Source organism: Haplochromis burtoni, unplaced genomic scaffold (genome assembly GCF_018398535.1).
Source record: "Haplochromis burtoni strain Fernald_Lab_line unplaced genomic scaffold, NCSU_Asbu1 Contig_157, whole genome shotgun sequence".
In the NCBI taxonomy this organism is placed as follows: Eukaryota; Metazoa; Chordata; class Actinopteri; order Cichliformes; family Cichlidae; genus Haplochromis; species Haplochromis burtoni.
Window position 1 is genome coordinate 1,263,425 of NW_024582518.1, and position 20,672 is coordinate 1,284,096.

At 38.4% G+C, this 20,672-nt stretch overlaps 1 protein-coding gene across 3 annotated transcripts in view; it reads right to left on the reverse strand.

Moving 5' to 3' along the window:
• Positions 1 to 206: 206 nt before the first annotated feature.
• LOC102295902 (kalirin) overlaps positions 207 to 20,672 on the reverse strand; it is a 58,420-nt gene continuing 37,954 nt past the window's right edge. For 2 of the 3 annotated variants that reach the window (XM_014336942.2, XM_005932767.3), the window contains exons 42-57: positions 14,405 to 14,461; positions 14,203 to 14,309; positions 12,979 to 13,110; positions 12,778 to 12,891; positions 11,481 to 11,551; positions 11,331 to 11,397; positions 11,118 to 11,221; positions 10,967 to 11,036; positions 9,684 to 9,770; positions 9,221 to 9,313; positions 7,921 to 7,971; positions 7,314 to 7,391; positions 6,594 to 6,779; positions 6,341 to 6,512; positions 5,612 to 5,757; positions 207 to 5,523 (exon numbers count right to left, since the gene is read on the reverse strand). In XM_014336942.2, the coding sequence (XP_014192428.1) occupies positions 5,338 to 5,523; positions 5,612 to 5,757; positions 6,341 to 6,512; positions 6,594 to 6,779; positions 7,314 to 7,391; positions 7,921 to 7,971; positions 9,221 to 9,313; positions 9,684 to 9,770; positions 10,967 to 11,036; positions 11,118 to 11,221; positions 11,331 to 11,397; positions 11,481 to 11,551; positions 12,778 to 12,891; positions 12,979 to 13,110; positions 14,203 to 14,309; positions 14,405 to 14,461 (1,721 nt within the window). In that variant the 3' untranslated portion in view covers positions 207 to 5,337. The remainder of the gene's footprint in view (positions 5,524 to 5,611; positions 5,758 to 6,340; positions 6,513 to 6,593; positions 6,780 to 7,313; positions 7,392 to 7,920; positions 7,972 to 9,220; positions 9,314 to 9,683; positions 9,771 to 10,966; positions 11,037 to 11,117; positions 11,222 to 11,330; positions 11,398 to 11,480; positions 11,552 to 12,777; positions 12,892 to 12,978; positions 13,111 to 14,202; positions 14,310 to 14,404; positions 14,462 to 20,672) is intronic. The other variant, XM_014336944.2, reaches the window with a different exon arrangement.

A 20,672-nucleotide genomic window follows, 5' to 3' on the forward strand; every position in this document is an offset into this window, starting at 1 on the left:
TGGGGACACGTCCCTTCCGTCCATGCCAAATCTACGCCCTTGCTTGCGGGCCAATTAAAAATGGACCACGGCCGGAGTTTGGACACCCCTGGGCTACATCCATTTTTTATATGCAAAATATAAATGGTTATAATGTATAAATGTAGTAATTGATCCATGTATTTAAAAAAAAAAGAAGTCCAGATGAAGAAGCCACATACAGACTGTTTTGGATGAAAAATGACGTTTATTACAAACACAGAGAGCTGTTAGCAGTCAGTTAGCAGCTGTTAGTTCTGTACAAATAACACTGGTTGATTGGTTAGTTGAGTTTGCCAGTCGGCAACAAGGCTGGGTCTCAAACAGCACCCTATGCCTTTGTAGTGTACTATTTTTCATCCTAAACCTTAGTACACTACCTTTCACCTCAAACCATTCATAGTGCACTGATTTCTAAGCTGTGTGCTATTTCCAAACTTATAACACCTCTATAGTGCACAGTTATCCATCTTAAACCTTTAATCATGGTCCACATTTTATTTTAAGCTTTACTTTGTAGCACCTTCATTGTGAAATACTTTTAACTTTCAAACTCTTCATAATGCACAGCTTTCCACCTGTTGGAGTTCCTTTTGAAATGCTCGGCAATCAAATCGAAACCCTTCTGGTGCACTCCGAGTTCCAAAGTTGTGACCTTGCTCATGTTTTAAGCATTTTGAACACTATAATAATTTTTTTTTTTTTTTTTTTTTTGCATTGACAGTTATCACACTGACACAAAATCCTTTGCCAGCTCTGTAAAAGGACCAAAGTGGCATCTGTTTTTAAGGGTCATTCACCTGACGAATGTCATGTTGATGTTAAGTAGCTTGAAGGTCTTTAAGGACTCGATATTAACTTGTATTTTAGACAGTCATAATTTGTATTTGCATGTTTATGTGAAGAAGTGGATGTTGGTATTTATAATGACTATTACAAGACATTAACACTGTCTTTTTCTGCTTTTTCACTACAAACTTGGACATTTGTGTAATTTGTTTCCAGTTTCCTGAAAAGGCCTGCTGCTGTTTAGCTGCAAATTAACAAGTATTTTGAAGAAACCAGTTTATCCCCAATTATAAAGGAAAAAGAGTAACTAATCATCATATTCAACATTTTAATAATAATAATAGTAAAAGAAAATTCAGTATCAGGGAGTATGAGAAATAGTTTGTATACTGACATCTGTTTCCTTAAAAAGATGAGAAACAGTAGATTGGTCACACTATACTGTTTTGTTTTACTGTTTCTCTTGTGAGAAATCAGCACTATAGTGTTTTATCAGTCTAAAATACTAAAGAAAAGAATTTACACTGCTGAACGGAAGCTCAGATACAGCAGGGATAACCGCTAGCAAGGATGTTTTTTTTTTTTTAGAGAACAGATGTCAGTTTATTAACTATTTTTCAGCCAGTATACAACAAGCAGACAGGAACGCTTCCCCTCATAATTACAGCCACGAATTACAAACTGTTTAACAAATGTGATAAAATGTTGTGTAATTTGCAGCTAAACGTTAGATTTTTAATATAATATTTAAGAGATTTAACACAAAATTACCCAGTAAAGTAAATGTTGCCAAACAGCGTAATATTTAACCCAAAGTACCATCATGAACCAGAAAGTTATGGACAATCTGATGTCCACCATTCAGCTTAGAAAAATATTTGAAACAGACTGAATCAAAGCTATGCTGCCAAACATAGTTTGACATTTAGTAGAAAGCCAGGTTTGCAGTAGCTGGGACAAAAAGTCTAATGAATGTCATAGTCAAGTGCCATCGGTGTGTGTTGCCCTTTAAGAAAACATTAGGTTTCCTTCAAGTCTGTCTTAATATCTAGTCCCAATCACATTCCATATGCACATTAAGAGAAGCTTTAGTAACATATTTTCCTTTGAAACCTGCACAGGAATCAGGTGTTTCTTGGTTTCTGTTGTAGCTTTTTTTTTTTTTTTAACCAAAAAAGTTCCCAAACAAATTTAATAATCTGGAAATGCTACAAGCTACCTATTTCATTGGGCATTTATTGTTTACAAATGCAAATACAGTTTAAACAGCTAAATCATAGATGGTTAATAGTTTTGAGATTTGTATTCTGTATTTGATTTCTTGATCCTTAAAAAATGATCCAGAAAGGACAGACTGAGCTTAAGCTATATGCGTATATCACCATATGTTGATGATGTGATTCTGTTTTATTACCAAATTACACAAATCACTTCAAACCCACCCTAAAGGTCCAGCTAAGTGACTTCAAAATAACTAAGGTGAAACCTTGCAGACAGCTACACTATAGTCACCTGTCACTCAACAAGGCCCCACCCCTAATAACGCAAACATTAAGCCTTAATGCAGTTTAAACATGTGAGTTATGAACTAAATTCAGCCCCATACAGTTGTTACAAAGGGGGAAACTAGACCAAAACTGTTTTCTGTAGCAGGCTGAAGTTAGACATTTTAACATGGGAGACTAAGCATAGGGACTCATTTTTGCAGCATCAAGTGGACATTAGAGGAACTGAAAGTTTTGCTAGTGTTATTATAATTCTGCTAACAGAAACCAGAAAGCTGTTGCCAACAGGTTGTACATTTTTAGATCAGTTTAAAGAAGTTATATTAAGATAGACTTGAAAGAACTCAAACTTTTCCTTTAACACCAGTTAAATCATTCATAGTTTGCTTCATAGCACACTATCCTCCACCCTAACCGCTCTTTAGTGCACCTGACAGGCTGCGCAGCTCCTTAAGGACCGGGGTGTTGTCTGAGAATGGCACCAGAGAAACAGAGAGAGAGAGAGAGAGGTAGAGAGAGACAGATAGAGAGAGACAGGTAGAGAGCGTGCTGAAGGTTACAGCTTCGGTTTTAGTAGAAACAGACAGTCACAGTAGGTTGGGCTGCTGAGAGACAGACCGGTTCAGTGTCCACAGTACATAGAGTAGCAGTTGGACGTCTGGTCTATATACAGGAACGAGAAATGCATAATCAGGATATCAAACTAACCAAAGCTGAGGCCGCCTTGTTGACTGGAGAAAGACAGAGAAGGGGCGGGGCGGGAGGAGGGCGGCAGCAGCTCTGGTTTGCTATAAAAACCAACCAAACGAATAAACAAACAAAAAATGGTGTCACCGCAAACACAACGATTCGTCATGGCAACGCTACACCGGGACACCACCTAACTGTCGGTGGAAAAACACACACACACATAGGACGGCGTTACTAACACACGCACACACACGCTCTCCCTCGCTCTCATGCACACGCACGCAGTTATTAATATGACAAACATTTTCTCTCATTTTTTTTCTCTCTATTAAGGTGAAAAACAGATTCTATTATTCTTAATTATCTTCATAGTAATCTTCATCTGCATCTTCATCATAGCATTGGTGTGTGTATGAAGTGTGTGTGTGTGTGTGTGTGTCCTCAGTCTCTTTATACACACTATTAACAGAACGACGCGTAGAGAACTCAGTTCTGATTGGCTGATAGGTCTTTTTGCCTCTTCTCGTCCAGGAGGCTTTCATTTATTTATTTTTTTGACTGTCTTTTCTTCCTGGAGTCCCCGTCTGGATGGTGGTGATGATGACTGTAATGATGGTCATATGACCTCCCTTCCACTGACCCACGGAGAACAGTTTGTGAAGTCATAAGAGTGGGTTATTGGTTGCTTGGACCCTGACGGCAGCGTCTGATAGAACGAGGTGAAGAGCTGTGTTCTGGCTGAATGTTAAAGCACCAGGAATGAGGGAGGATACTAACAGTACCTGCTGCTGGGAGAGTGTATGTGTGTGTGTGTTTAAAGTCTAAAATGCTGAACAGTAATCAGGGTCTGAAACATGTCAGGAAACCTTCAGAGCATAAATGATGGCAGTGTCTACCTCTCCAGTTCCTAACCCTCTGATGGGTCACAGCACTGTTACATAAAGAGACAACAATGGAAAAAAATGTTAAGGTAGAGATTACTTTGTGAAAGAGAAAACTCTGAGCTGGTCCTGAAATCTGAGCAGGATGCCTGTTGAACTCCTCACCTTTGGGTTTTTTTTAAGCCTAACTGAGGATGGACACCAAACTCTCTGGAGAGATTTGTTGTCTGTCGTAGGAAAACCTCAGGAGGCCCCCAATAAGAACTGGACCAGCCGAGATTAGTCCATTGACTCTGGAGTCTCTTGACACCATTGACAGTCAAAATGGAGGGAAATGTTACTACTGCTATTTGTGCTGTTTTGCTGAATCGATATGGTTCAACTTTATTACTGAAGAAAGTGATGGAGTTGGTTATGCTTTGGAAGGAAACAGTTTTCCTTATAGTTTCAAACACCGCAATCCACTCACTGTATTTGCATGAGAAACACGAGGCAAATCTTTGCTTTCCATTTGGATTGAGTTCACCACAAAGACCCACTTATATCCCCCACATGTTAACAAGATCCTGAGATTCTACATCAATCAACTACAACTCAAACACTATCTGTCCTTTTCTATTCATAGCCAACTGTGAATAGTGACCAAAGAGAGACCAAGGACCAATATTGGATACAAGGATTCAAGCAGAAGAAATTATAATAGCCCGAAGGGTCTGGACTGGATCAGGATCTTGGTCTTTTGGGACAGGCTCAAAGTAGAGCATCTATTCCACAATAAAAGGATCCACTTGTGGTTCATACATCCAACTAGGATCCCTGTTAAACACCTTCTAAGTGAGGTGTTTAGCAAGTTCAACCTTGCTACCTCTCTGGAGGTGATGCCTGAGGACATTAAGGTCTAGTTTATTCTGCTTAGTCTACTGCTATTGACTGAAAACAATCTTTAGGCATAATCACACCATTCTGGACTTCAAATAAGCTGCAATCAACTTTTTACAAAGATTGTTAGAAATTTTGAGTTAAAACCAAACAACCAACTAGAACACTAATTACACTTTAATTTGTTGATGTCAGGCAAGTATGCTCCAGCTCCACTGTTACACACTTTGAGGATCCATGAAGTTGCTATGGAGGGTTGCCCCTTGGACCCAGATGTAATATTAAGGATATTCTGCAATGCTTAAAACTTTCACATAATTCCTAATGATTGTTTCTGAAAAATCTCATCAGGTGAGAAAATGAGAAAGTGGAGGAGACATATTTTTGTCCAAAGTGTCAGACACGCAGACATTGCCATCGTCATGTTTACCTTTTTGCTGCACAAATTTTTCCCAACATGCTTTTGACCCATTTTGCATTTAGTATTTGGAGTGCTGTCATTGTGTTTGTGTATGTACTAATAGTAAACCAGATTCTGACCCTGCTGCCAGTGTGTGTTTGTTCATGTGTAAATGTCAGTGTGTGTTGAGCACGCTGCGTGGCACCCAGCCCTCGGCGGCTGGCGAATCGCTGTTGGCCGGCCGATAGACCAGACTCTGACCCTGCTGGTTGGACGCCAGAATCTGAACCTTCTCCCCCCGAAACACAGAGATCTCATCCTCCCGCACCGCCACGAAGTCCTGCAGCACCAGAACCAGTTCCTGAAGGGTCAAAGGTCATATGGTCTGATGTAAGAAAGTTTTTCAAGAACTTATGGTACACAAGGAAAGTGAAAGGAGGGATTCAAACCTGATCTTCCTGTTCACTGTCAGGAGGGGGCTGAGTTGCGTGACCGTTGGGAGTTGGCGGTGCAGATGGCGGCCTTCCTGATGACAGTGGCCGTGTCACAGAGATCACGCCCTCCTTCCTCTGATACTCAATAGGAGACTGGAGAGCTGTGGGCACAGATTAGATGTAGCATGGATATGCATGAGCTGTTTCAGTGAGATTTAAGGTGATTCATAGAGATCTAGGAATGTTGGAGGGTTGTTCACAAAAATGATACTTTTGATTGATTCAAGGAGTTTTCAAGGAGGTTGTAAGGAAGACATTTTTGGGAAATTTGGAAATTGGATTCATTTGGCATTAAACAAAGATTGAACAGCTTGCAGAGGATTTGAGACTTCGAAAGGTATTCTAAGATTTCAAGGGTGACTTAAGGGGGGTTTATGTTAACACAAGCCCAACGTTACTAACATAACAGAGATGTTTAAGGGTGGTTTGGGGAAATTAAGGCTATTTAAATATGGTTTAAAGATATTTAGGGTAAAACAAAAAGTATTTGAGGAATATGAGAAAGATAATAAAAGATGTTCCATTGAGATTCAGTAGCATTTCAGTTGAATAAGAGATTTCAAAATCAGTGGTGATCCAATGACAATGAAAGGGAATTTTCCAAGGAGAATTGAGGATATTTTAGGACAGGTAACATAATGGATATTTCAGATATTTCAGGAATGTTTTTGACAAGGTTTTTACCTGACAGGAAGTTGTTCTGGGCATCCAGCAGGGAAGCAATGGTCTCTACCCAGGTCATCTTTATGCTGGCAGAAGATGCTTGGAGCGTGAAGCGCTCCGCCGACCCACGAGACCACAACACAAACTTACAGGGATCACCGTCCACGCTGTCCTGCATTGCCAGATAACTCACCTGAACACAAACAATAACACAATTACTCCTAATTCAGACCTCAAGACGGTGTCGAGTCTAAACAGTGCTGACCAGTCTGACCTTTATGCTGTTCTTGAACTGGTATCCTGGGTTGTTGGAGCCTTTGCGCAGCAGTTCGCTAAAGATGATGATCTGCTCGAACAGAAAAACTCTGCGCTCTTTGCTGCGAGACAGAACGCCTCCGTCCTGCTCCCAAACACAGAAAGTCTCCTGCTGCAGCAGCTTCCCCTGAGACGTTAGCTTTCCCTGGAAAGCACGAGGAGGTGAGTGAAGAAAGAAAGACCGATGGATAAGAGTCCAGGTACCCTGCAGCAAACTTTACATTTCCAGGAAATCAGCAAAAGTAAATTGTGTACATGCCTCATATATGTCATTGTTAATTGTTTGTATTGTGCTTTCTACACACATTTCTAATTTTTTTGAATTAATATGTGCCTGAAACAGGTAAATTGCACACAAACTACTTGAGAAGCTGTTGTTGTAGAGCTCGGTAGCAGCACCCACAACAACATTATTATGCCGTGTGTGCTGTTATCAATGTAATATGGTGTTCCTCTGGGTTCTGTTCATTGTCCTTCATCTCTGCGTGGCTCAGTTCTGCTTTTTGTCCATTTTGTGTTAGTAGACCAAAATGGAAACTTAAAATTTGAAATATTATCAAATTTCTTTCAGAGCTTTCAGTGTTAATTAGCATGAAATCAATTATGTTACTATGTTGTCCTAGTGACATGAAATTGCTAACAAAACAAATCAGCCGGACAGGTGGACAGACAGGTGTACCTCGTATCCCTGCAGGCGTCCCAGGTTCATCATGTCATTGCAGCGTTTTGGAACCAATGACATCAGCTCCACCGCTTTCTGTACACAGACCACACACACAGTTACTAAATATTACAAAAGTTTGTGTTAGTCCTCAGGGCGATGATTCACCATCGCGTGTAAATCATTTATAACGATCTTCACTATGCCAGAAGCAGCAGCAGCTCTTTGCTGTCTCCTGCTCGTTGGTTATGAGACAGAAACAGCTGTCTGCTGAAGAACAAAACTCATGTGTTTGTTGTCTTTTAGAGTTTTTTTTTTACAACTCTTAGCAAAGCTAAAAAAATAAATATCTATTTTTTACAAAAAATTTAACAAAGTTTAAAAGTCACAAGAATTTGAATGAAAATATAATAAATTCAGTAAATAAACTGTTTCCCAGAATGTAGATCCTTTGTGCCTTTGTGTATTATCAGAACAGTTTGTGGCACAACACAACTGTTTTTATATTATCAAACTAAAACTGATCAATAACAAAAAACACGAACAAAGCTGTGGTTCAGTTGTTTGATGTTTCTGAAAGTTTATGAGATGATTTACAGAAAATGAAAGCAAAGAAAAAACTTACCTCAATCTCCTCACAGTCCAGCCCTGCCTTCGACGTATACTTGAGGAAATCCTGATGAACAAACAGAAAAAATATAAGTGTTTGAATTTCAGCCAAAGTCATAGTGTGTCCTTAAAGTGTAACATCAGAAAATATCTTAAAATACACGCTGGTATGATGAACTGATGAGTTTATCTCTGATTTCTCACAAAAAGCTCTACCCAAAAGTACAAAATTTATGCCATTACAAGGAAGGCTGTCATTGTAAACCAATAAGAGCGCACAGGTAATAACTGTTAAGGGAGTTAATAAAACAACTCACACATTTCTTGCCTGAGTTGAGTCCCAAATAATTTCTGAGTCTAATACTAAACCATGTCAAATCGTGGCTAATTTCAAAGACAACATCAGAATGAGTCAATTCAAGTCTTGAGGTCGGCTCCAACTCAAAAACAACAAATCCCAAGTTGCATCCCGAGTTGTGTCCTGAATCAAGTCCCTCAATAAAAGTTAAAAACTCCACCTGACCGAAGTTCTAATCCAAGCCTGGAGCAAGAGCCAATAGGTCTGTGTGATATGATCAAAATCTCATATCCCGATAGAAGACATTTCTCATCCCGATAACGATATAATTCACAAAATAGTGCATTTTCTGTAAATTCTGTGAATCTCTGGCACTCGACGCGTTTTCAGCTGGGCGTCCTGTACCTGGAGTGGAGTGTTTTGACTGATGCATGAAACTATATTTATTTTTAGTTGTATTTTAAGTTGTATAAGTTGTATTACATGACATGTTGCGAGGAAAAGCCTTTTCTAACGTTTGAGTCTAAGGTTTATTTTGAGCACCTGACGGCTCTTTTTTGCTTCTCATCTGTAAACTCTCTTCATACTTTTTCATGTAATTCTTGCACTGGTAGAAGAAAAAATTCACACTAGTGAAATTTAATTTCTTCATCCGATATATTTTGCCCTGAGAGCCAACCAGTCTATAATCAAGATCAGCACCTCCGGTCAAATTCCAAATTTAGCTTGGTTTTTAGTTTTATGCCATATTTGTCAGGGAAAATACACAAACCCTAATAACCCTAATAATAAAAGAACCTTTGTACCACATTTAGCTACTGGGTAATTGTCTTCTATGGTCTCTGGGCAGATGCATTTTTAAGCAGGATATAAAATACCCAAACTTACTCCACAGATACCAGCAATTCCATTGTAACATTCAGATTCCACCAAAAATGCATTAAATATATTTTAAAATCAATGTTTCATTTAAGCAGTTAGTGTAAACACAAATCATGTTGACAGGTTCTTCACAGACCTTGAGCAGCAGCTGGTATTTGGTGATTCTCTGGATTGGTTTGATCAGATAATCACTGATGGACATCCTGCAGCTGATCTCATGCTGGATTTCCTACAGACAGACAGGCAGAGACAGAGATAGAAGGTCTGGTTCAGTTTCAGTTTTTGGCTGATTTTTACTATTGTAAGGTCCATTCAAGAACGTGCATTTTAGGAAAGCCTGCTCTTTCGATTTTTTTCCCCCTTTTTTAACTTTTAAGATAGTAATGTTTAAAAAAATCAGGAAAGGAAAAATAAAAGAAACTATTACGGGTTGATTTGATTATTTGTTTATGGCTTGGTGAACTGAAAACAACTTTCCATTGATGTGAATAATAAAGTTATTCTATTCTATTCTATAAGATAATCATTAAAAAAAAAAACAACAGAAAAGAATAGCCAAGTATAGAAATGAGAAAAAAAAAAGAAAAGCGACCCATTACCTCGAAATAGGTCTCGTACTCAATGACGATGAACTCTGACCTCGGCTTATTCTGACAGTAAACCACATACATGTGTAGACGACGCTCCTGTAAAAAACAAGAAAGTAAAAAAGAAATAGTTGTATTAGTTCTTCAACACATCCTGAGTCAAGTCCCAAGCAAATAACAAGAAGTCCTGAGTTCTGTGATAACTCAAATCCTATGTGCAGACAACAACTCGAGCCAAGTTCAACCTCAGGAGCAAGTCATGAATTTAGAATTGAGCCCCATGTTGTTGTAGCTTCTGAGTTATTCAGCTCATGCTAGACCTTGACTCTCACCAGGTACTGGAACACAAACTTGTTTGGGACCAGCGAGGAGGTTCCCTCTAAGGCAGAAGGGAACAGGAACACACAGACGTAAACAAAGCTCTTAGAACATGTGGTTATCCTAACTGGGCCTTCATCAAATCAGTGAAAATGCAGAGGAAAGAATGCCAGACACCAACTAGGGAGAAACAGAATGACAACAACTTTTTCTGTTCCTGTATCATGTTTATTGGAAATTTTCTCCAAGCATGGCATCCCAGTGCACTTCAGACGTAGTAAATCTAGCAGACAAAAACTGGCTCATTGCAAGGACAAAACTCCTAAAAGCAAGATGAACATCATGGTATGCAGTGCAGTGCAGCGAGGAGGGCCTGGACCCTTTTATAGAAGAAACCAAACAGCCACTCTACAAATGTATGGTACAACATGGAGGAGTCATCTCAACAGGAAAAGACTCACCTGCATTTATAAAACATTGGTCACTCTTTCCAGGAAACCACTTTGGACTAGGAAGACATGTTCCCAGGCACGTCAACCCCCCGCTCACTTCAGTAGGTCACTGATGGTTTGAGGCAAGGTCTCACAGTGGTTTCAGTGGTAACCCCAGATCATGGTAATGATCCACATCTTTGTTCACATCTTAGATCATGTGAATATTCAAATAATCAATTGTGGGTCTAAGCCAGGACAAACAAGTCAAGTCCTAATGCAGGGACAAGCTGAGTCTTAAGTTGACAATTGAGTGAAACTTTGAACAAAGTTCTAAGCTAAGCCATAAAAAGTAATGAGCCAAGTCCTATTTGAATCCTGCTTCCTATATCTTGAGACAAAAATAAATAAATTGAGCCCTGAATCTAGTTCTAAATGAAGCCCAAAGTCAAGACAAATGAGTTCTGAGTTGAGTCCCTGAGGTCTCAGGTCAGAGCCATGCTATATATTCTGTTTTGAACAAGTCATTTTGTTTGTAGAACTCACATGTCTGATGAAGAGGTCTGCGAGCAGGTCGTGATTCTGAATACAACGCTCTAACTCCACCAGGAAGAAGCTGAAACAGAAAAACACCCAGTGAGCATCTTTGTGTATATAATGAAGTGTGTTTGTTCACGTGTGCATTTGTGGCACGGACTCGCGGTGCCAGTCGTAGATCTGCTGGATATTGCCAAAGACAATCTTGTCTTTTCCTCTCATCTCCTCTGGAATCCCTCTGACCTCCAGCCGGGACATGAAGCCCTGAGAAACGTCAGCAGAGAACATGTCGTACGTTTAGATTGACATTTGTAGAGTCTTTTGGGTGGAGCGTCAGTAGGTCCTTTCTTTCAGTGTGATGTTTGTGTCTCACCTCAACTATCACTCCCAGATCTTTTACATAGTCCTTCTCTGATTGGACCATCTCATTAACGACAAACCTGCACACAGAACCACAAAATTCATGTCTCCTTAAAAATGCATTCAAAACTTGGACTTTGTAATAAATTTGGGTTTGTCTTACATGCGTCCTCTTAGTGCTTTGTTTCTCTGCTCCGTGTCTGATTCATTTGATCCCTGATCTGAGTCTAGAGCCTGAAGAAATAGAAAAGGCTGAAATTAAAAGAGTTCTGTGTAACCTCAGAAAACTGTAATCTTTTATTGATGACAAGAAAACAGCGTGAATACTGTACACAGTTTGAAAGCTGAAGGCACCGCCTTGTACGTTTAAATACACTAGGAATCACAAGCAAGCCAGTAATCTGATAGTGTTCTATTGAGGCGATACGTTACTATGAGATCTTTCAGATAAGATGGGGCCTGATCAGTCAAGACCTTATATGTGACGAGAAAGATTTTTAAATATAATTGTGGATACAACAGAGAGCCAATGAAGAGAAGCCATTACAGGAGAAATATGGTCTCACAGTTTTCTTGCTGCAACATTGTGGATAAAATGAAGTCTTTTCAGGGATCTTTTAGGACAGCCTGATAATAATTGCAATAGTCCATCATAGAGGTAACACATATTGAACTAGTTGTTCAGCATCACTCTGAGACAGGATGTTTAGAAATGTAGAAATACAGCAAGAAAAAAACAGCCCGACATCTCTTACAGTGTGCCTTTACGGACATATCGGGTCAAGATTCCTAACAGGAAGCCATGGTAATGCCATCCAGAGTCAGTATCTGCTTAGACACCATGCTTCCAAAGTTTTTAAGACCAAGTTCAGTAACCTCCATTTTTCCAAATTTGGATAAAGGAATTATATGCCATGGAGGCTGTCAGGCCTTGAAGACATGCCTGTAGTTTAATTAATTGATTTGTGTCAACTAGTTTCATAGGTACCTACAGCTGGGTATCAACTCCAACAACGAAAATGTATGCTGTTTCCTAATAATATTACCTGTATGTATACAATGAAAAGTACTGATCCCAACACAAGAACCTACAGAACTCCATGAGTAACTCTCTTTAGTAACACGAAGAAACTGAAATGTACCAGATAGATATGACTCAAACCAGTGCAGGGTATTTATGTAACTATGAGGTCCACTGGCAGGAGACATATGAGGATCACTAGTATCTTCCACTAGTGCTCTATCTGTGCTGCATGCAACTCTGAATCAGGACTGAAAACTCTTCAAATAAACCACTCTTCTGTATAAAAACATTTAGTTTATTTTTGTAGTTATTCAAAAAGTTTTCTGAAGAGGTTTTTCACCTCGTGACTAAAGCAGCAAATACAATATTAAGAAATTTATGGCACATTCATCTTCAGCCATTAAACATTTCTAGCTTTAAACAGAGCCACTCTTACCTCAGGATTGTTAGGGTCTTTGATGATCTGCATTGGGGGTGGTAGAGGGGTGTGGCTTTCTTCCTCTGGCTCCTCCTCCCCTCCACTATGCCCTGCCTCCTCCTTCCTTGCCTTCTACATAATTTAAGAAGCAATTAGTTTATGTTATCATTATTACTATTTTGTGTCTTTAACCCATCATTTGGATGGGTGTCTACACACCATTTGCGCATTTCCTGTGAGGGGTGTGGTCATCTCTGTCCTGTTGTCCCGCCTCCTCGTCCTGATTGGCGGTTTCTTCTGTCCATCGGCTTTTCCCTGACTCAGCCTCCGCACCGGACTAGTCAACCAGCGCTGCAGCAACAGTTAATGTAGTTACCGTTATTGATGCCACTGAGTATTGTATCACCAAGGCTACGGTTCATACAGCTGGTACAAATAGGACTAAAAACTCAGGAGTCCAGAGTTACCTGTGATATGAGCTTCATCAATGTCACCCAGCACATTACAAATGTGGTCATCTGGTTTTAAACTACATTTTAGTTCATAGTGTGCTGATAGGATGTGCTGAGAACTGCATGAATCCAGTCCAAGTTTAACATATGAAGAGCAATTTGTGGAGATTTTTTGATCTACAGAAGGTTTTCCACTATCTGTTTTTTAAAAGAGCTTCTCTTAACTATTTAAAACACAACCTTAAAATAAATTTTGGCTCTTCACCAACAATTTTACTTTTCTTTTATATATTTTTTAACACTCATTTATGCACAAAACAAGATTCAGCTATGATTACACATCAACACTCATACAATTTAGACACAATGATAAAAACTGAGGAAACATTTCCTGTGAGCTAATGCTTCCAACTTTAATAATCCATTACATTTAAAGGGGAGCTATTTAAAGTTACAGTATCAAATGCTCATTTTAACCAAAGTTTCAGATTTCATGTAATGATGTGAACATATGCAAAAGTAAATATTATGAAACCAGAGCTCAATTCTTATGACTGCTCTGAATGCTGTGTTTCCAAAATGACACCTTGGCAGCTCTGGATGCTGCCCCCTCAGCAAGTTTTCAGAAAGACGCCCAAGTAGAAGTAAAAAAGTTTGTGGACTGATGGGAGACAGAAGCTAAAGCAGACTGTCTGAGACACAAATCAACTGCTTTTCTAAGACAAAGAAGGATTATTTTTAGCTGTGAATAATGCAAAGCCACTGGAGTGGAGTCCTAGAATAAAAACAAACACAATAACTCCTCTTTAGTATTTTTGACCATAAACCACAGCATTAACAAATCACAACAAACACACAAAGTGCATATCTGCATTTCCCTTTGAGAATACCAGAGAACCCACAATTAAGATAACTAAAGCCCTCCTCAAGCCGCTTTATGTTAACACATTTGACCCAAATTCTCCCATTTCAGTTCACAGCGAGCTGTTACCTTTAGAGTGTTCCCGGTTCCAGAGCCGCTCCGCTTCGCCCCCGGTGAGCCCACAGCGCCTCCTGCTGGAGCCCCTCCCACTCCAAACACTGTGGGAGAGGTGGCACCTGCGAGAAGAAAAGGCAGGGAGGGGTCAGAGGTGAGTTTTAGTGCTGTCTTTTCTGAGTGCAATGGGTGCTCAGAGTTATTACTGTGGTCTCACTTTGGCTAGTAGTCTGAGTCTGGAGGCCTGAACTTTCAGAGCTGTACAAACTCGACTCTGCAGACACAAAGAAAAACAGATTATCAGTCGAGCAGGGCGATATGACCAAAAATATTTATCACGATATACATTTGAAAATTTGTGATAATGATATAACTGACGATATAATTGACACTAGACAAAATATTTTACAACTCCACAACTTTATTAGTGGAAAAAAAATTCAATGTATTTTCACTAAACCAAGCAGCTGTTTTTTATGTGCATTAAAGTTATATATAAAAAACAATCAGTGAAAATGCAAATTCCTTGCTGACAGTTTAACCAAAAGGCGTTTTACCCATTTTCTATCGCAATATTTCATTTTCTTATCGTAGCCCAACATTATACCAGTATTACCGTGAACGGTATGCTATGGCCCAGCCCTAATTATCAGACTGTTAACAAGAAAAACTGGACTGGAAATACCAGAAGGTGTGAGGTTAAATGAGAAAAACAGAAACTACTGTGAAGCCCGAAAGACACAAATAACACAGTTTCTTCTTCTTCTTTAGCAGAAGACTAAAAATTGTTGTATTAAGTTATATGAACACTTCTGGAAATCTAATTTCATGCTTTTTAAGCCCTCAACAAGGAAAATTTAACAACCTTAACTCAGCAAAAAAGCATGCACACCAGTCATGAAAGATAGTTGGTTTCTTTGAAGTAAGGAGGTATGAGGGACTTACTGATAGCTAGTTACCCTAGCTTAATTTAATTTTAATAGAATCTTTCGTTTAAACCTGAAGTTTAAAGTGATTCACAAGTAAAACCCTAAACCACACAGAAAAGTGAGCAAAATAACAAAAAAGGCACAGAGACAGGACTCACAAAGAACCTGACGAATGAATGAATAAACTATTAGCATAAAACTACAAACACAAACAAAAAAAATCTCAAAAACTACAACTACAGGCTGTAAAAAAAATCAAGTGCATTACAATATGATTTTGAAAACAGATCAATAAAATAATATTACATGTAAATATATGTGAGCATCTATGACTTAAAAGTTAATGCTTAACTTGTGAAAGCACAAAAACCTGCAAAATAAACAATAAATAAATATACAAACTGAGATTAAAAGAATCCAGTATGTTCAGCACACATGAAATAATGAATAAAAGTGATTAAAGATAACTCCATTAATAACAATTAATAAATGCAGACACACTGATTATGATAGATTAGAACTGATATTTATTTTAATGACTTAAAATCAGCCGTAGAGTAGGTGTGTGGTATATTTAGATATACGCTGCCTTATTTGACCTCAGACAAGTTGTTACAACACTTTGCAGCCAGCAGAGCCCACTGACGGCAGCGTTTTACCTCAGAACAATTGAACTCCTGCTGCCTCCGCTTCGGTGAACCACTAAATAACAGTATTTAGTGCAAGTAGTTCTGACACATGAGATCTACTGGAATCAATATTTTACTGTAGAAAGAAGAGTTTGGGCACAAAGACTTCTTTGAGGGTGTTGTTTGAAGTTTTTCCTTTAGTTTATGTTTGAATGAGAATAATTAAATATTCAAAACAACCCTGGTGGAATTTTCCTTTCATAACTAAGAAGCAGCTTCATGTAGTTATCTTGCATTGTGTCTAAGACTAAAGTTTATTTAATTCTTACGTAATGGGACAATGTTCACTACATTTACTGTACCCCAAACTAAAGTCAATAGTTAATTATTTCTTTTTTATGGCCGTCACTGAGAGCAGACAACCTTCTGATGACATTTTTCAAGACTTCCCGTCAGTGTTTCCATGTTCTGATTCATGCACGTGTATCAGATAATAACAGCAGCCCACGTCAGGAGGTTGGTGGTGTCGGGGCAAATCATTTCAGATTTTCAGAGACCCGAGTTCGAATCATACACGCAACAGATTTTTACAAATAATTTGTATTTTTGCAAGAATGTTATTTTGTTACATGTAACAAAATGTAAAATGTTACTTTTTAATGGAATCTGGTCAAATGAAATACATTCAGGTTACACTGAGCACATTTTCCTTAAAGAGTGAGCATTTGAATAAATAAATATTTGACTGATTTTGTGTATTTCAGTTGTGTTTTACCCAGAATTATTTTTTTAAAGGTGTTATTACTTAAAAATATGACTTTCAGTCAGGTTTAGGCATTACAAACTCCTGTGTTGGATTTACAAAAAAACCCCGCTTGTTTGGGCTAAAATACAACTTCCAGATCTTTAAAGCTTTATTTCTTTGTTGCCGTGGTGATGCTTACCTGCTCTTTCTGGACAAAATCCATGCTTTTGACATTAAACTAGGTTTCTTATTGAAAGGTGACAATCGTCTCCATGCACACAAAATAAAAGACTTGAATCTGACAAATGGTTGAATGTTGCCCCTCGGCAAGCCTCCAGAAGTCCACCAATCAGAAGAAAGTGTGGAAGGGCGACATCAAAGATATAGGAACAGAAACATCTTGTTCTGGCACATCCTGATCAACAGTTTTGACCATACATTAGGAAACTTTGCTCAGTCAAAATTATATTAACCTGGCAGGTGTGGATGGAAACAGGCATTCATTTGCTTTTTCTCTCAAATTTGGTTTTATGTTGATGAAACTCTGCTGATTTCCTAACATTCATGTGGATTTAGTCTCAGTGTAAAATCATGCTTTACAAACTGTGACTGTCTGACATTTTTGTTGTTTGCCAACTGAAAACAACAGCAAGAGATTCTTATTACGGACAGACCTCTGCTGATTATTGTGGATATGAATATGGCTGCTTAAAACTCAAACAAATCCACCAGTTAGTCAGTCTGATTATTGTAAAATAATCACTGAAGGACACACACACACATACACCCACTGTCTGCACTGTGTTACTTTGTGTGTGTGTGTGTGAGGTCTTTCATACAAAAAAGGAAAACCTGCGTGTCCTGTTCACGACACACACACACATGCATATTCACACATCGTTCACATTCTTGCAGCGCTGTTTGCTGTAAAGGCGTGCACACACACACACACACACACACACACACACACACACACACACACACACACACACACACACACCTATTACTTATTAACCATTGCACACCCATATATTTTCTCCAACACCCGTCACTCTCTCTCTCTTTCTGTCTCTCTCTCACTCTCTCAGTGTGAACCCACCTCGCTCGTCCTCTCGCTCGTGCACAATCCATTCCCAAATGCCCGAACAATCCCAGCATGCACCTCTGCCCCGCCGCATGCTTCCACATCAGTCCATTCAGAGAGATATTAAGAAAGAGGCAGACTGACTGACAGAGGTGTTTCTCTGCTCTCAGCTGAATGACACTAAACAAGAGTCAGAGGTCTGGGGGGTGGAGCCACAGCATCTAAACCCACAGAGGGTGGGTTTAGATGCTGTGGGGGAGTGGCTTATAGAGTAATAGTAATAATAAACGAACACAAGTCAATTACAATGATAAATGTAATAAAATAAATAACCTATGAATGAAAAGAAAAAACCTTAAAATAATTTAAAATAATAAGCGAAGTAATAATAAAATGGTAGAGTAATAAAAGTACTACATAAAATCAAGTGAAGTATAAACAAAGTGAGAAAAAACACTACATAAAATGAATAAAATATAATAATAATAAAACCAAATTAAAAAATTATAAAAAAATTTTTTTTTACAATAGGTAAAATGATATGAAAAATAAAACAAGTTTATTTGGAGCAAAATATAAAATAAAACTCCATAAAACACAAAACAAAGCATGAATAAAAATAAACACGACTGCTAAAAAGGAGTTTATTTTTAACTAAAGCTTCTATTGTTTGTAACGAGGAAGAACACCCAGCGGGTCGCCACACACACACACACACACACACACACATACACAGTCAGGATGATAAACTGTAGATTCCTGTCTGTGTGAAACTCCTTCAGGTCAATGTTTAACCGTGTGTGTGTGTGTGTGTGTGTGGGTGTGTGTGTGCGCATTTCAAACACCTTGCCAAACCAGATTACAGATTAAAGTTGGGACAAAGTTGCCACACAGGTCGAGGCCACACTCAGTGCTGTGGTCACTTTTCTGTTTCCACTGAAACTACATAGGCATTTTTGTTCTGTGTCATGTTACTCATAGTAAAAACGATTAAAAAGGCAATACGTGTTACTCGACATGACAAGTCTGTTTCTTGTTTTGTTATGTATTGAAACTTGTGTGAAGTATGTTAGCTGCTTGGATTCATTTATTTTCCTTCTGTGGAGTACTACTTATGTTGAGAGAGTTGAAGACACATATTTCTGTATTACACCTTCTTCCAGCTGTTTATTAGATTTATAGTGTGCAAATTACATATTAATGCAATTTGCACTGCTCTCTGGCACAATGACAGTTTTACTTTTTATTAATTTTTAACTTAAACTAATTTTATTTTGTTGTTTTCTTTGGGGTTTTTTTTTTTTTTTGGTATCTGTAAAACAGTAAAAGGCCCCACTATGCATCTGTGGTACTTTTATTTTTATTCATTGTAGACTCCATCAATAAAGCTACAATAGATGACTAGTCACTCCTGTTACAATGAAGTCTGTGTGTTGGCTAATCGTAAAAAATCTACACAGCCTGTCTGATGACAAAATTCACGAAATTATAACACACTTATTAGAGAATACAGTGAATTTTCAAAATAAAATGTTCAGTACAGTGTCCCCTAGAGACAAAGCACGTATAAACTCCAAAACACGTACAAACTCCAAAGCACGTACAAACTCCAAAGCACGTACAAACTCCAAAACACGTACAAACTCCAAAACACAACGGAAGTGCTCCAGGACGCTAGGGGCAGTGTTTTGGAGTTTTGCAAAAAAAAAAAAGGCAAGTTTGTTGCAAACACATGGAGTTGGATACCGGCAGAAAACACCAGCAAGGATAGAACAACCACGCTTTATAAGAAAGGTAATGTGAAAACTGTTGTTTGTTTCATTTGTTTTTAATTACTATGAACTAGAGATGGCACGATACCACTTTTGTATGTCCGATACCGATACCGATATCATAAATTTGGATATCTGCCGATTCCGATATGAATCCGATACAGTGTATTTTTTAATCAATAAAACAGTTTTTTTTAAATATCTTTCAGCTTTTTGTATAGGTTCATACTCAAGTTATACCTGTATGCAAAAAATACACTGCACCCAAAATATTTCATAGTTCAGCAATACTGATCAATCTAATAAACTTAAACCTACACCATCCTCCCTATTCTGGTATTTTAAAGAGTACTTAGCAGAAATATTAAGGAACCTAACTAATAGGGTTCTAAAACTCCCAGCAAAAAAAAAAAAAAAAAAAGGAACCACCCTCCAACTCATGATGCTTAATTGATGTAATCAACTATAATTTGATGCAGTGTGAAAAAAAATGCACAGAAATAAATTATTTTCCAATAATAATTAAATAGATTCAACATCTTTCTTCAACAGAATTGCAGATTGAACAAATGGTATCTTCCCAAAGGAAAAAGTACTATAGCTTACTAGGGCATATTGGACTTAATAGTCACTATATACAGTAATGGACTTCTATACATTTTACATCAGATTAAAACTTTGGATGTAAGATTCTGATGATTATTTATTAAAAGCTCGACATTTTAAATGAGAATAAGAAAGAAAAGTATGTCTTTGTGCCCCCCTTTTCCCTGTTAATGCCCTATCGCCCCCCCTGGATAACTTTGCTAGATCCGCCCCTGCACAGTTACCAGCCGTCAGCTACGTAGAAAAAGATCCTGGTGTAAAAAGTAATAATAAATAAATTCTAACAACAGATTATCAAGCTTAAACGTGCTGCTGTTGTTCAGCCGCTGGTTTCCTCTTTCTGGCGCGAAGTGAGCGATAAACAAACAAGAGAGACGGACTCACGACAGAAAAGCCGATCAGCTGATCATTGATCAGTTTCACAATTGAAGTAGCAACAGGAGAGGGAGGGAGAGAGAGGCAGTCGCTCCATATATCGGTTGTTAAGCTTACACACTTGCTTTACTTCTCTCTGGGATAACTTCCTCGGAGATGAAATGCCGGATTGCTAGCGAGGCTACAAATACACACAGCCGCTCTATCACGTGACCCGTACTGCTGCTATGTGCTACGGCTATGAGCCGAGTTACGCCATGTCGCAAGTTTTGTGAGGTGCTTTTTTGATATTTAATGGATCGGATTACATTTTTTTATTTTTCTCCGATATCCGGTCCAGTAATT